Source organism: Hemiscyllium ocellatum, chromosome 4 (genome assembly GCF_020745735.1).
Source record: "Hemiscyllium ocellatum isolate sHemOce1 chromosome 4, sHemOce1.pat.X.cur, whole genome shotgun sequence".
NCBI lineage: Eukaryota > Metazoa > Chordata > Chondrichthyes > Orectolobiformes > Hemiscylliidae > Hemiscyllium > Hemiscyllium ocellatum.
This window is the reverse complement of record NC_083404.1, coordinates 59015878-59031351: the sequence shown is the minus strand read 5'-3', so window position 1 is coordinate 59031351 and position 15474 is coordinate 59015878. Positions and strand designations below refer to the sequence as shown.

The window sequence follows — 15474 nt, the reverse complement described above, 5'->3', positions numbered from 1 at the left end:
TTCATAAGATTGTTCTGGAAACCAATCTGATGAACCTTCGTTTCACTGCCTCCAAGGTAGTAATTTCTTTCCTAAGATAAGGAGAGCAAAGCTGCACACAGTTCTCCAGGTGTGGTCTAACCAAGCTATCATACAATTAAAGCAAGATTTAACTATTCCTATACTCAAATCTTGCAATAAAAGCTAACATTTCATTTGTCTTCCTACAATTTACACATTAGTTTTCATTGACTCAGTGACATTAGCTTTCATTGACTCACCCAGGTCTCTTGCATCTACACTTACCAGCCTCTTACTATTTAAGAAATAGTCTGCACAGCTGTTTCTCCTGCCTAAGTGAATAACCATATATTTTTCCACATTATATTTATCTGCCATGTTCTTGCCTATTAATGAAACCTGTCTAATCCCCATTTACATTTTCCTCACTGTACTTATTCCTGGCTTTGTAATCACATGCAAATTTGGAGATATTACATTTTGGTTCCCAACTCCAAATCATTGATACATATTTTGAACAACTGGTGCCCAAGAACTGATCCAACAAGTTTGCCAAACACTATTTCCCATTTGTAAATCCATGTTGACTATGGCCAATAAGACTCGTCTCAATCTGTTTAATAGATTCTAGCATTTTGCTACCATTGATTTGAACTAACAGATCTTAGTTCTGTTTTCTCTCGTGCTCCATTCTTGACATTTTCCACCTTCAATCCACAGGAATCATTCCAGATCTATTGAATTTTGGAAGATAATGGGGCGGCATGGTGGCTTAGTGGTTAGCACTGCTGCCTCACAGCACCAAGGGAGCCGGGTTGAATCCCAGCCTTGGGCTACTATCTGTGTGGAGTTTGCACATTCTCCCAGTGTCTGCATGGGTTTCCTCCAGGTGGTTTGGTTTCCTCCCACAGTCCATAGATTAAATTAGATTCCCTACAGTGTGGAAACAGGCCCTTCGGCCCAACTAGTCCACACCGATCCTACAAAGAGTAACCCACTCAGATACATTCCCCATATTTATCCCTGACTAATGCACCTAACTCTATGGGCAATTTAGCATGACCAATTCACCTAACTTGCACATCTTTGGACTGTGGGAGGAAACCGGGGCACCTGGAGGAAACCCACGCAGACATGGGGAGAATGTGCAACACAGTGGCTCAGTGGTTAGCACTACTGCCTCACAGTACCAGGGACCTGGGTTCCTGTGCAGGCCAGGTGGATTGGCCATGCTAAATTGCCCATAGTATTAGGTGCATTAGTCAGTTGGAAATGGGTCTGGGTGGGTGGGTTCGGTGTGGACTTGTTGGGCTGAAGGGCCTGTTTCCACACTGTAGGGAATCTTTAAAAAAATCACTAATACATTGATTATCTCTGTAGCCACATCTTTCAATACTTTGGGAAGTAGAATATCAGGTCCTGGGTATTCATCAACTTTCAGCCCCATTTATTTCTCTAATACAGTTACCTTTAACACAATAATTACCTTCCCCCTCATTCTTTCTTGGTACTTAGGTCTCCAGTTCTAGGAGATTTCTTATATCTTCCTCAGTGAAATCAGGCACAAATCATTTAGCTTCTCTACCATTTCTCCTTTGCCCATTATAAATTCTCCTGACTCTGCCTTTATTACAGCTAAAAATCACACAACACCAGGTTATAGTCCAACAGGTTTAATTGGAAGCACACTAGCTTTCGGAGCGACGCTCCTTCATCAGGTAATAGTGGAGGGCTCGATTGTAACACAGAATTTATAGGAAATATTTGCAGTGTGATGTAACTGAAATTATACATTGAAAAATTGATTGTCTGTTAAGCCTTTCATCTGTTAGAATGTGTAAATCACAAAACCTTTTTTTAAAAGTTGCATTCTTGGGTTAGCCGTTAACAATGGTGATGGCTAGACAATATGTTGAAAGTGTTAGCCCGTTGTGTTCTCTGTCTATGACCTGATGTTTAGATTGATTCTAATCTAAAAAGTGAGATAACAGAGTTTTACATAAATTCATGCAGTTTTTGAGCTCCAAGTTCTACATGAATGTACACAGTTTTTGAGCAAAGTGCAATGTAACTCTGCAGGTACAAATTCATCCCACAAAATATATGTGTGCATATGGGTCTTTTGTCTGTCTGTCTGCGGTGTGTGTGTGTGTGTAGTGAGTGCAGAGTGTCAGTTTGACAACCAATTCTTCATCCAGACACACGGAACAGCCATGGGGACCAAATTTGCACCCCAATATGCCAACATTTGTATGCACAGGTTCGAACAAGATTTCTTCACTATGCAGGATCTCCAACCTTGTACACCAGGTACATTGATGACATTTTCTTCCTCTGGACCCATGGCGAGGAGTCACTGATAAACTACACAGTGACATCAACAAATTTCATCCCACCATCAAACTCACCATGGACTATTCTCGACTGTCTCTCAACCATCTTCAGCTGCTTCACAATGACCTTCCCTCCATTCATAAGGTCAGAAGCATGCATGTTTGTTAATGATCCCACCATGTTCAGCACCAGTCACGTCTCCTCAGATACTGAAGGAATCAATGTCTAAATGCAACAAGGCCTGCACAATATCTATGATATCCTGATGGAAGAGCCAAGCACATCAGAGCAAAGGGAGCATTAAAGCATTAAAAACTATCTACAGCCATAAATATCAAGTGATTGATCCATCTCTGTCTCCTCCTGAAGTTCTCAGCATTATAGATGCTAGTCTTCTGCAGTTCCATTCACTTCATGTGATAACAAAGAATGGTTGAAGGTACTGTAGGCCCTGACAATGTTCATAATCATACTGAAACTTTGTGTTCCACAACTAGCCACACCTCTCGGCAAGCTGTTTCAGTTCAGCATCTACCTGACAGTGTGGAAAAATTGACCAGCAAAGTCGTATCCACTAAAAGCAGGAAAAATACAACATACCCTACTGCCACCCATTCAGTCTATTCACGAACATAGGCAAAGTGATGAGTGGTGTGATTGATAGTGCTATCAAGTGACACTTACTTAACAACAACCTGCTCACTGAAGCATAAGTTGGGTTCTGCCAAAGCCACTCAGCTTTAATCTCATTACAGCCTTAGTCCAAAAATAAACAAAATAAATGGAAGAGTGTGACTTCCTTGACAACAGGCATTATTTGACTAGGTATTGCACCATGGAATCTTAGCAAAACTGGTCTCAGTGGGAATCAGGGTTGGTTGGGTGTTGGTTAGGTCATATTCAGCACACAAATAAAGATTGTTGCTTTTGTTGAAGATCATTCATCTCAGATTCTGAGGGTAAAGCCCTCCGACAAAGCTGCATTAACAGGACATGTCCTTCCCTCAATAAGGTCAGAAGTGGGAATGCATACTGATGATTGCACAATGTATTCAATGCCATTTATGACTTTTCAGAACTGAAGCAGTCTGATTCCATGTGCAGCAGTACCTGGACAACTTTCAATCTTAAGCTGATGGTTAGCAAGTAGCATTTCTGCCTCAGAACAATCATTTCCAATGAGAGAGAATGTAATCATCTCCCCTTGATGTTTGATGGCATTAAATCACTAAATAGCAAACTCAAAATCTCGGGTAGTCACCATGGATAAAAACTAAACTGGGATGGCCATACAAATACTGTGGTTACAAAAACAGGGAATTCAGAGACTGGGAATTCTTCAGTGAGTAACTCACCTGTTGACTCTGCAAACCATGTCAACCATCTATGAGTCAAAAAGTGTGGCATTGGAAAAGCATAGCCAGTCAGGCAGCATCTGAGAAGTAGGAGAGTCAACATTTCAAGCATAAGTTCTTCATCAAGAATAACAATCATGTATAGGTGTGAATCAGGATTGTGATGGGATACGCTCCATTTCACTGGATAAGTACAGTTTAGACAACACTGAAAAGCTTGACATCATCCAAGCAAAAAGCCGACCACTTGACTGGCACCATATTTACAATCTTAGATTTTCAGTCTGTGTATCATGCACACATGATGTACTACAGAGGTTCCTTCATCATCACTTTCCAAACTTGCAACTTCTATTATCTAGAAGAACAAGGGCAGTAGACACATGGGAACAGCATCATGCTCCAAGCCATGAGCCTTTCTGACATGAAAAAAGCATAATCCCTTCAATGTTGCTGGTCAGAATCCTGGAGCTTTATTCCTAATAGCACTGTGGATGTCCCTACATCCCAAGAACGTACAGTGGTTCAAGAGCACGGTTCAGCGTTATTTTATGGACAATTAAGAATGGGTGATAACGTTGGCCCAGTCAGTAACATTCATGCCTTATGAAGGAATAAACAAAATAATTGTTATCCCAAGAACCCAATATTTCATTACAACTGTAGTTCTCAGGCATGTGATCTTTCTAGGTATCTTAAAATATTTGGAGAGATGAGGAATGGTATGAAAATTAGATAACCCCGTGAGAGAAATGACGTTAAGGGGCTACATTGATAGAGATGGGAAACGGGAGTGATTAAACTGCCCTGCATAGAGCTGGCATAGACTTAAATAAACCAAATGGTCTTCCTCTATGTCGTAAACAGACTAGGCCAGCATTTTGTATGTAGGACTTAAGTCTGGATTAAACTGCATGATAATTTTACTGTTTCATTTTGCTTTATTTTACTCTTGGATAGCACAGTATGTTTCTAAATCAAAATAACTCCAGATAATATTTTGATTCATTCCCAGAGAATTATAAATTTAGAGAGATAGATCATTTATTTTAGTACAGTTTTGACTTTTGCTTTTGTAATATCAAACATGCCAATCTAGCATCTCATTACCAAGAGACAAACTCTTCATACACCAAGAAATTGATCATATGCTGTTTTTATCCCAAACAAAAGCTGAAATAGATCAACTGTCAGTTCATTAACTTCAACAGTAGTTTGTGGCCCCTGTGCCGATTAATGACTCCAATAACGTCTTCCCCAATTTAGTGAAAACTCATACCCTACAACCACTGCGCTTTGTGGTTTCGCCCGCCATGTCAATTCACCAACTAGCCACCTTGCATAGACCTCGTAGCCATGCTGAGATTAACTTAAACAAAGTTAATATCTATCACAGATTTCGCTGTGCAGAATAAATACTCATTCATGAAAGATCATTCAATACACTTAAATCCCCTAACCTACTTACTCACTTATAAAAATAAAAGTTTCTATTTATAACTCCACATTAAAATCAGATGTTTCTTTGTTTGAGTTATCAATGCAACCATGAACTTAAAACTCTCCCACTTTAATAACGAAAGATTGTTGAAAGCAAACCAGCAGATCTATTGTATAATGAAAGCAAACTGAGATTGAAGCTGCTAGTAAAGTTTTTTCAGCTCATGCAGGCAGTGTTATTTTTAATAAGTTCAGGATATTTAAATAGCTTCACAAATTACAATTCCTACTTACCTTTGTGCCCTTTATGAGCACATAAGTCAACTGTAAAAGTTTGTAACTCACGTTGGATAAGATCCTCTTTAGAATTAAAATGAAGCCTGTTTAAACTTAGTACTGACTTCACATGTCGGTGCGTTTGTCAGGCTTCTATAATGGAAGATTTGCCAGAAATGGGAATGTCTTTCAGAATAGAATATTTTGTAAAGATCCAGGACTCTCCTCACTACTATGAACATCTAGGCCAAAGATAGCAAGACTGAGAGTGGCATATACACTGGGAAAGTGGGACTTGAGATAGGAGCAAAGAGGACACAGAGAACAGTTGGTCGGTGAGGGAGAGAGAGAAAGAAAATTACATTGCTAACTGACACAACAGTGAATCTGCATAGTTACTGCCTCTGCTGTTTGAGTTCATGTATCTCTGGACATTGGAATTCACAAACACCAAAATTCACAGCTGACCTTGGAGGAACCTGTGTGGGAGAGCTCACAGCACAGGAACAGAGAAGTGCACAGTTCTTAAATGTAACCCGGCTGTCAGTCAGCATTAGTGAATAGAGTGTGCTCTTTCTTGATTATATGTTTTATTGTAATCTTGATTAAATTTTAAAAATATAAACTGTAAGTATGAAGTTAGCCTGGAGCTCTTTTTTAAGAACAAAAAGACGATGCGTTTTTCTGAATCTATAGATTGTGAAGGAGCAAAGATGGCCTTCAGTAGAGTGGTATGCTCTTCCTGTGGGATGAGAGAGTTTAGGGAGAGTTTCCATGTTCTTGATGATTATGTCTGCAGGAAGTGTCTTTGGTTGTGAATCCTATCAGATCGTATAGATTGGTTGTAGCTGCAGTTAGAGGCAATGAGAAATTTAGACGAGCTGGGGGACGGTGATGGATGGCAGTTATAGGATGGAAGAAAAGCTGCAGATACAGTCAGGTAGGTGGGTGAACTCCAGGAAAGGTTGGAGAGGTAGGCAGGTAGTGCAGGAGTCTTCTATGGCTATCCCCATTTCAAACATGTTGCTGTTTTGGAAAATGTAGGGGGTGATGGACTCTCAGGGAATGTAACATGAACAGCCACGTTTCTGGTAATAAGACCGGCTGTACTGTAATAAGGGGTCTGTCAGCTTCCAAGCAATTGATTGTGATAGTGGACTCTCTAGTTAGAGGCGCTGACAGATGTTTCTGTAGCCAGCAGCAAAAAATCAGAATGGTATGTTGTCTCCTAGTACCAGGATCAAGGATATCTCAGAGAGGGTGCTGTCAAGGGGGAGAGGGACCAGCAGGAGATCATTGTACACATTGGAACTAATGACATAGGAAGGGAAAAGGATGAGATTCTGAAGGGAGAATATAGAAAGTTAGGCAGGAACTTAAAAAGGAGTTCCTCGAGGGGAGTAATATCTAGATTACTCCTGGTGATATGAGCTGGTGAGGGCAGGAATAGGAGGATAGAGCAGATAAATGCGTGGCTGAGGAGTTGGTGTATGGGAGAAGGATTCACATTTTTGGATCATTGGAATCTTTTCTCGGGTAGAAGTGACTACACAAGAAGGACGGCCTGCACCTGAATTGGAAGAGGGTTGATACACTGTCAAGGATATTTGCTAGAGCTTCTCCGGAGGATTTAAACTAGTACGGTGGCAGGGGTTGGACCCAGGGAGATAGCGAGGAAAGAGGTCAGTCGGTGACTGGTACAGTTGGGAAAGGGAGCCAGGCAGGAGCAAAGGAGAAAACAAGGTAGGACTGATAAATTAAACTGCATTTGCTTCAATGCAAGAGACTAACAGGGAAGGCAGATGAACTCAGAGAATGGTTAGGAACATGGGACTGGGATATCATAACAATTACAAAAATGTGGCTCAGAGATGGACAGGACTAGCAGCTTAATGTTCAGAATACAAATGCAATAGGAAGGATAGAAAGGGGGACAAGAGAGGAGGGGAAGTGATGTTTTTGACAAGGGATAGCATTACTGCTGTACATAGGGAGGATATTCCTGGGAATGCACTCAGGGAAGCTATTTGGGTGGAACTGAAAAATAAAGGGATGATCACCTTACTGCGATTGTACTATAGACCCCCTAATAATCAGCAGGAAATTGAGAAAGAAATTTGGAAGGAGATTTCAGTTATCTGTAAGAATAATAGGTTGGTTACGGTAGGGGATTTTAACTTCCCAAACATAGACTGGGACTGTCATAGTGTAAGGGATTTAGATGGAGAGGAATTTGTTGAGTCTGTACAAGAAAATTTTCTGATTCAGTACATGGATGTATGTACTAGGGCAGGTGAAAAACTTGATCTACTCTTGGGAAATAAGTGAGGACAGATGGCTGACTTATTAGTGGGGAAGGACTTTGTAACCATAATTTTATTACTTTTAAAATAGTGGTGGAAAAAGATAGACTGGATCTAAAAGTTGAAGTTCTAAATTAGAGAAAGGCCGATTTTGACGGTATTAGACAAAAACTTTCAGAAGCTGATTGAGGACAGATATTTGAAGGTAAAGAAATGGCTCGAAAATGGGAAGCCTTCAAAAATGAGATAACGAGACCAGATACAGTATGTTCCTCTTAGGGTGAAAGGAAAGGCTGGTAGGTGTAGGGAATGCTGGATGAATAGAGAAATTGAGATTTGGTTAAGTAAAAGACAGGAGCATATATCAGGTATAGACAGGAGAGATCGAGTGAATCCTTTGTGTATAGAGGCAGTAGAAGTAAACTTCAGAGGAAATCGGGAGAGCAAAAAGGAGACATAAGATAGCTTTGACAAATAGGGTTAAGGAGAATCCAAAGGGTTTTTATGAATGTTATGGACAAAAGAGTAACTAGGGAGATAATAAGGCCCCTCAAAGATCGGCAGGAAATGGGGGAGATATTAAACGGGTATCTTACATCAGTGTTTACTGTGGACAAGGACATGGAAGATATAGAATGTGGGGAAATAGATGGTGACATCTTGAAAATGTCTATATTACAGAGGAGGAGGTGCTGGATGTCTTGAAATTCATAAAAGTGGATAAATTCTCTATGACTCTAAGTGTACCCTAGAACTCTGTGGGAAATTAGGAAAGTGATTGCTGAGCCCCTTGCTGAGATAATTGTATCATCAATAGTCACAGGTGATGTATTGGAAGAATGGAGATTGGCTAATGTTGTGCCACTATTTAAGAAAGGGGGTGAGAAAAAGCCAGGGAACTATCGACTGGTGGTGGGCAAGTTGTTGGAGGGAATCCTGAGGGTCAGGATTGACATAATTTAGAACATAGAAAAATACAGCGCAGTACAGGCCCTTCGGCCCTCAATGTTGCGCCGACCGAAGCCTATCTAACCTACACTAGCCCAATAACCTCCATATGCTTATCCAATGCCCGCTTAAAAGACCATAAAGAGGGAGAGTCCACCACTGCTACTGGCAGGACATTCCATGAACTCACAACCCGCTGAGTAAAGGATCTACCCCTAACATCTGTCCTATACCAACCTCCCCTTAATTTTATCTGTGTCCCCTAGTAACAGCTGACTCCATACGCCGCAAAAGGTTCTCACTGTCAACCCTATCTAAACCCCTAATCATCTTGTACACCTCTATCAAATCTCTCCTAAGCCTTCTTTTCTCCAATGAGAACAGCCCCAAGTGCCTCAGCCTTTCCTCATACGATCTTCCTACCATGCCAGGCAACATCCTGGTAAACCTCCTCTGCACCCGTTCCAGTGTCTCCACATCCTTCCTATAGTATGGCGACCAAAACTGCACACAATACTCCAGATGAGGCCGCACCAGAGGCTTATACAACTGCAACATGACCTCAGGACTCCGGAACTCAATTCCTCTACCAATAAAGCCCAGTACGCCATATGTCTTCTTCACAGCACTATTTACCTGGGTGACAACTTTCAGAGATCTGTGTACATGGATACCAAGATCCCTCTGCTCATCCACACTTCCAAGTAGCCTATCATTAGCCCAGTAATCCATCTTCTTGTTACTCCTACCAAAGTGAATGACTTCACACTTAGCTACATTGAACTCCATTTGTCACCTTTCTACCCAGCTCTGCAGCTTATCTATATTCCGCTGTAGCCTGCCACATCCTTCTTCGCTGTCCACAACTCCACCAACTTTCGTATCATCCGCAAACTTGCTCACCCAGCCTTCAAGCCCCTCCTCCAGGTCATTTATAAAAATGACAAACAGCAATGGTCCCAAAACAGATCCTTGTGGAACACCGCTAGAAAGGCAAGGACTGATTAAGGATAGTCAATGTGGCATTGTGCATGGGAAATCATGTCTCATGAACTTGATTGAGTTTTTTGAACAAGTAACAAAGAGGATTAATGAGGGCAGAGCAGTGGATGTGATCTACATGGAATTCAATAAGGCCTTCGATAAGGGTTCTCATAGGAGACTAGTTAGTAAGGTTAGATCTCATGGAATGCAGGGATAGCTAACCATTTGGATATAGAACTGGCTGGTAGAAGACAGAAGGTGGTGGTGGAGGGTTCCTTTTCAGATTGGTGGTTGGTGACCAGCAGTGTGCCACAAAGATTGGGACTGGGGCCACTACTTTTCGTCATTTATATAAATGATTTGGATGTGAACATCAAAGTGGACAGCAAAGAAGGTTACCTCAGAGTACGATGGGACCTTGATCAAATGGGGCCAATCGGCTGAGGAGTGGCAGGTGGAGTTTGATTTAGATAAGTGCGAGGTGCTACGTTTTAGGAAAGCAAATCAGAGCAGGACTTACACATTTAATAGTACGGTCCTGGGGAGTGATGCTGAACAAAGAGACCTTGGAGTACAGGTTCATAATTCCTTGAAAGTAAGTCACAGGTAGATAAGATAGTGAACAAGGCATTTAGTATTCCTTTATTTGTCATAGAATTACGTACTGGAGTTGGGAAGTCATGGTGTGGCTGTACAGGACATTGGTTAGGCCACTTTTGGAATATTACATGCAGTTCTGGTCTCCTCCCTATTGGAAGGATGTTGTGAAACTTGAAATAGTATATAAAAGATTTACAAAGTTAATGTCAGAGTTGGAGAATTTAAGCTATAGGAGGAGGCTGGGATTGTTTTTTTTAATTACTTACAGTGTGGAAACAGGCCCTTCGGCCCAACAAGTCCACACCGACCCTCCGAAGAGTAACCCACTCAGACCCATTCCCCTACATTTACCCCTTCACCTAACACTATGGGCAATTTAGCATGGCCAATTCACTTAACCTGCACATTTTTGGAATGTGGGAGGAAACTCACGCAGACACAGGGAGAACGTGCAAACTCCACACAGATAATTGCCTGAGGCGGGAATTGAACGCAGGTCTCTGGGGCTGTGAGGCAGTAATGCTATCCACTGTGCCACCGTGCCGCCCTCGAATGTTGGAGGCTGACGGGGTGACCTTGTAGAGGTTTATAAAATAATGAAGGGCATGGATAGGATAAACAGACAAGGTCTTTTCCCTGGGTTGAGAGAGTCCAGAACTAGAGGGCATAGGTTCAGGGTGAGAGGAGAAAGGTATAACAGGGTCCTAAGAGGCAACGTTTTTCACACAGAGGTTGGTGCATGTTTGGAATGAGCTGCCAGAAGAAGTGGTGGAGGCTGGTACAATTACAGCATTTAAAGGCATCTGGACGAGTATATGAATAGGAAGGGTTTAGAGGGATATGGGCCAAGTGCTGGCAACCTGGACTAGATTGGGTAGGATATTTGGTCAGCATGGATGAGTTGTACCGAAGCATCTGTTTCTGTGCTGTACATCTCTCCGACTCTGAGTGATTTGTCGTCAGATAACTGTGTATTGAGGAAATCCTGTAATCACTATGAGAGGGCCATGTTGGAATTTTTTTCAGGAAAATTAGCATGGTTCAAATATTTGGTAATAGGGAAGTAAGATAAAAATTAAAAGATAAAGCTTTTTCTTGAGGAGAATGGTTGAGTAGCACTTGGGCACTAAGAAAGGAGCTGACAGAGAGAATGATTGAGGATGGTGGGTGGGGAGAATGGGGAAAAGAGGACTGTGCTCTTTTGTGATTTACAAAGCGTACATTTTCCTTTTGTCAAAGCACGGTGCTTGCAGCTTATACCTCTATGAGAACTCATTCTGGCTATGGAACACATGCGAAAAGCCTGAGATCTCCGAGCCCTCATGAGATTGGGAAAAGAGCTTTGATGATTTTGTTTCTAAATTCTGCCTCTTGTCATGTTCATGTGCTAAATCATTTCCTCACATACTGTCATAACACTGTGGGTTAAACATTGTCACCCTTACATGATGAGCTTGGAGATTAGAAGGACATTTAATTTGGCAGAGAGGAGCAAAACCAGAAACATGCTGCCTTCTCACATCCACCAGAATTAAGATCTGGGTGGAAAGGTTCATGGTTGTCCTTACCACCAACTGGGCTCTTCAGATGCCAATTAAGGATTACATAAGATCCTCAGCCTGCCCGCAATGAGACTGACCCAACAATAGGTGAGGCTGTGCATTGCAGCATACCCAATGGGTAAAACTGTGCTAGCAGCTTGTCAGCTGATGTAGTGGATATTTTACTGAAAGAAATCAATGCCTGATTGAGGGACTGGACACAGGGAGAGAGTGCCTGCTGGAAGCCAGCCACATGCCCTGCTTCCAACACTCCTTTTCCTTTTCTCTGATTGGCTGGCAGCTCTTGCTGCGTGGAACCTTCACCCTCAAGTCCTAATTCCAGGCAAAGGCTGATTGATGGCTTTGCCAATGCCTGACGACATCAAATTGTTGCTCACTGGCCTCTCAGCTCGCTGACAAGACTTCCACCTCCACCACATGATATGCCTGATGGCACTAAATTGAAATATATTTTGTAAATATTATAGAGAAGGAAAAGCTTTTCAGTCACCAAAGCGTTAATGATACAACTAAAGATATATGCTAAAGATCTTGCAGAGGTTGCTGAAGCACTTTATTCTCCTTAGGGTTAACTTGAAGTTCGTGTTCTAATGTGCTCAGTTTTTGACTCACTAATATAAACCAAAATGCTCACTGATTGCACTGACAAAGGGTAATGGACTGTTTTATCATTCAACTAAATACGAGTCTACTTATGACCTCCTTTCACAGATCAACTGATTGCATATCTTACCTAAGTTTTTATACTTCTGCCATTGTTTTCAGTTGGAATGTTACGTTGTTTCCACACTAAGCTTTAAATGTAATTTCCTTTCCTCCCCCCCACTTAGACTGCAGTAGTTCTTTCCACTGATGCAATTTAGCCTGTAACATGTTCACTTCCTTACAGAATCTAGTAAGCCGGTGGGTGGAAGGACATCAAAAGCAAAGACTGTAATGGGGAATACACAGAAAAAGTGTTCTCACAAACGGGAAGGTCAGACTAATGAAAAGAACTGCACTAAAGGAAAGGATACTGGCAGTGCTACAACATGGAACAACACGAAAAAAGAAGCTAAAGCTAATTCATCAGCACTGAGCAGAACTGAGCCAAGTAAATTTGGGCATGAAACTAAGGGTGAAAATGTCAAGAATGTTACAATTCCTGAGGCAAGAAAAGGTCATGAACCTCCGAGAACTGATTTGGGTCAAATGTTTCCATCTGGGTCAAGTTCAGAGACAGAAAAAGGAAAGAATAATACATGGGCCTTGCCCCCTGCTGTGGCAAATCTTAAGAGTGAAGGAAATGAGCTGTTTAAAAATGGACAGTTTGGAGACGCAGTGATCAAATACACAAAAGCCATTGCAGAGCTATTTGAATCAGGTAAGCTACCTTCTAATGTATTGACTTCTCTATCTGCATGCACCTATGTATTTATTCTATTGTTATGATGTGATATACAAACTTGAAGGCTAAAATGTCTTATGTATTTGCTGCTATAAAAAAATTTACTTTTAATATGTTTTAAGATTCTATTTTATAGATGTCGAATAGGGATTCAAATGTAAAGGTATAATGGATCTTTTTTGTCAAAGCAGATCAGAATTCACTTACAAAACTATTCATTATATCACATTACTGACCATCTCATGTCCTCTATACACAGTGCTAAAACAGCCTATAAACTACAAAGATTCACAGTGAAATCAAATTATTGTGAAGTGCATGCGACAGCGGAGGCATTTGTTACTGTTATTTAGATGTACAAATACTTCAATTTTTATTTTACCTATCATCAAGGATCTTTACAAGTGCAACAAATCCAATTTTAAAAGCGTAGCAATTCAAATCCAAAAAAAATCTAATTTCAATTACTGATTCGTAATAAGTTAGTTTCTTAGGCAGGGTGTGGGTTTGCCAAAGTGTGTGTTACAAAGGGGAAGAAGTGAGCAATGTCTGCTCCTAAGCACCAATCCACCAGTGATTTTTTGTTTAAACGTTTATGGATTTGAATATTAACAGAATAGAACCACTGAGTGTTGCCTGTCAAAGTAGAACAATGAATTAACACATTTTAAGAAGCTACACCCATGGAGTAGAGGGCAGTCAATGGAACTTTGGATCACCAGGTTCAGAGAAAAGGAGAAAAAATTATAATTGGAGAAGAAAATGAAAGCACACTTATTTATGATTTGTCAAACAAAATAATTGCTAAGATATATGGGAATCCACTGTATTGGTATTAGAAATCTAATGTATGAATTTGCACATCATATGTACATGAGAAGCTTTTTAAAAAAACTCTGGTTGTGGCTAATTTTACATTAAAATGTTTTGTCACACAATGACTGACAAAATAAAATTTCCACTCCCTTCCCAAACTGAACATCTGAGCTCAACTGAAAAGTCTATAATGTAACTGTTAGGAGAATGGAAGAAACATTAGAAGAGGAATCACTTTTTGATGCAGAGGTAATGCCTGTGACACTTGCAAAGGTGTTGGAAAAGAAATGGTTGGAGAAGAGAATAAGATAACTTCAAATTTTTATGGTCATTTATTTTTCCTCCATCTCATAGTATATGGTTTCTTAAATCAGAGTGATTATGAGTTGCCTTTCTCCAAATGATTCATTGGCTAAATACACTCCATAGAGACTGATTACTTTTAAAAATAATTCTGAACTTATAGTAAATAGCTGAAATAATGTCATGTAAAGATTTCACAAATCTTTGACAAATGGCTGAAAGCAATTTTTTGTATACTAAATCTCTTTTCATCTGAAAAATAAATGACAATTCATAGCACAGCTCTTTATAACCCAGTACCTTTTCTGGGACTTCAGGAGGTTCACAATTTAAATATTGCAAATATAGAGATACTGCTTTGATTCCAAATGTAAATATCTTTCACATTGTCTTAGTAAAACAGCGAAGACTTTTTCTGATCATTAATTTTCAAATCAGATCAAGTCAGATTGAAGCAACTGTTATGTAAGCTAAGAAATTCCTATGTTCAGTCTGTTGTCAGTGCTATGCTATAGATCAGTGAGAGTACTATACATTGCATTGATATCCTTGGACAAGGGAGAGAAAATTAGCCAGGATCTCTTCTCCTACTACTTAAGACTGCCCTCTGCTGCAAATTCACAGATTAGAGGTTGTCTGACAGCAATTCTTGCTTAGAGTTTTTATTTAATTCACTGATGGGACATGGGCATTGCTAGCTGACCAGAATTTATTGCCCATCCCTAGTTGCCCTTGAGAATGTTGTAGTGAGCTGTTGTCTTGAACTGCTGTAGTCGTATTCTGTAGGCAGACCCAAAATGCATTAGTTGGGGAATTCCACAATTTTGACCCAACGATAATGAAGGCACGCCGATATATTTCCAATTCAGAATCGTGACTGGCTTGGAAGGGAACTTGTAGTGGTGGTATTCCCACACATCTGTTGCCCTAGTCCTTACAGACGAAAGGGGTCGTGCATTTGGAAGATGCTGTCTGAGAATCTTTGATGAATTTCTGCAGTGCACCTTATTGATCAGTTACACTGTTGTTACTGAGCTTCCATGTTGGAGGGAGTGAATGTGATGACAACTGAGCATGCTATTTTGTCCTTGATGCTGTGAAGCTTCATGGATGTTCTTGGAATGCATATGTCTGGGCAAGTGGGGAGTATTCTATCACATTCCTGA

The 15474-nt window shown here is 40.7% G+C and overlaps 1 protein-coding gene across 1 annotated transcript in view; it reads left to right on the top strand.

The window, feature by feature from the left end:
• Positions 1-15474, top strand: part of LOC132815389 (sperm-associated antigen 1-like) — a 127116-nt gene that overhangs the window by 47475 nt on the left and 64167 nt on the right. Inside the window, exon 10 of the mRNA XM_060824281.1 lies at positions 12692-13165. Coding sequence (XP_060680264.1) covers positions 12692-13165 — 474 coding nt within the window. The remainder of the gene's footprint in view (positions 1-12691; positions 13166-15474) is intronic.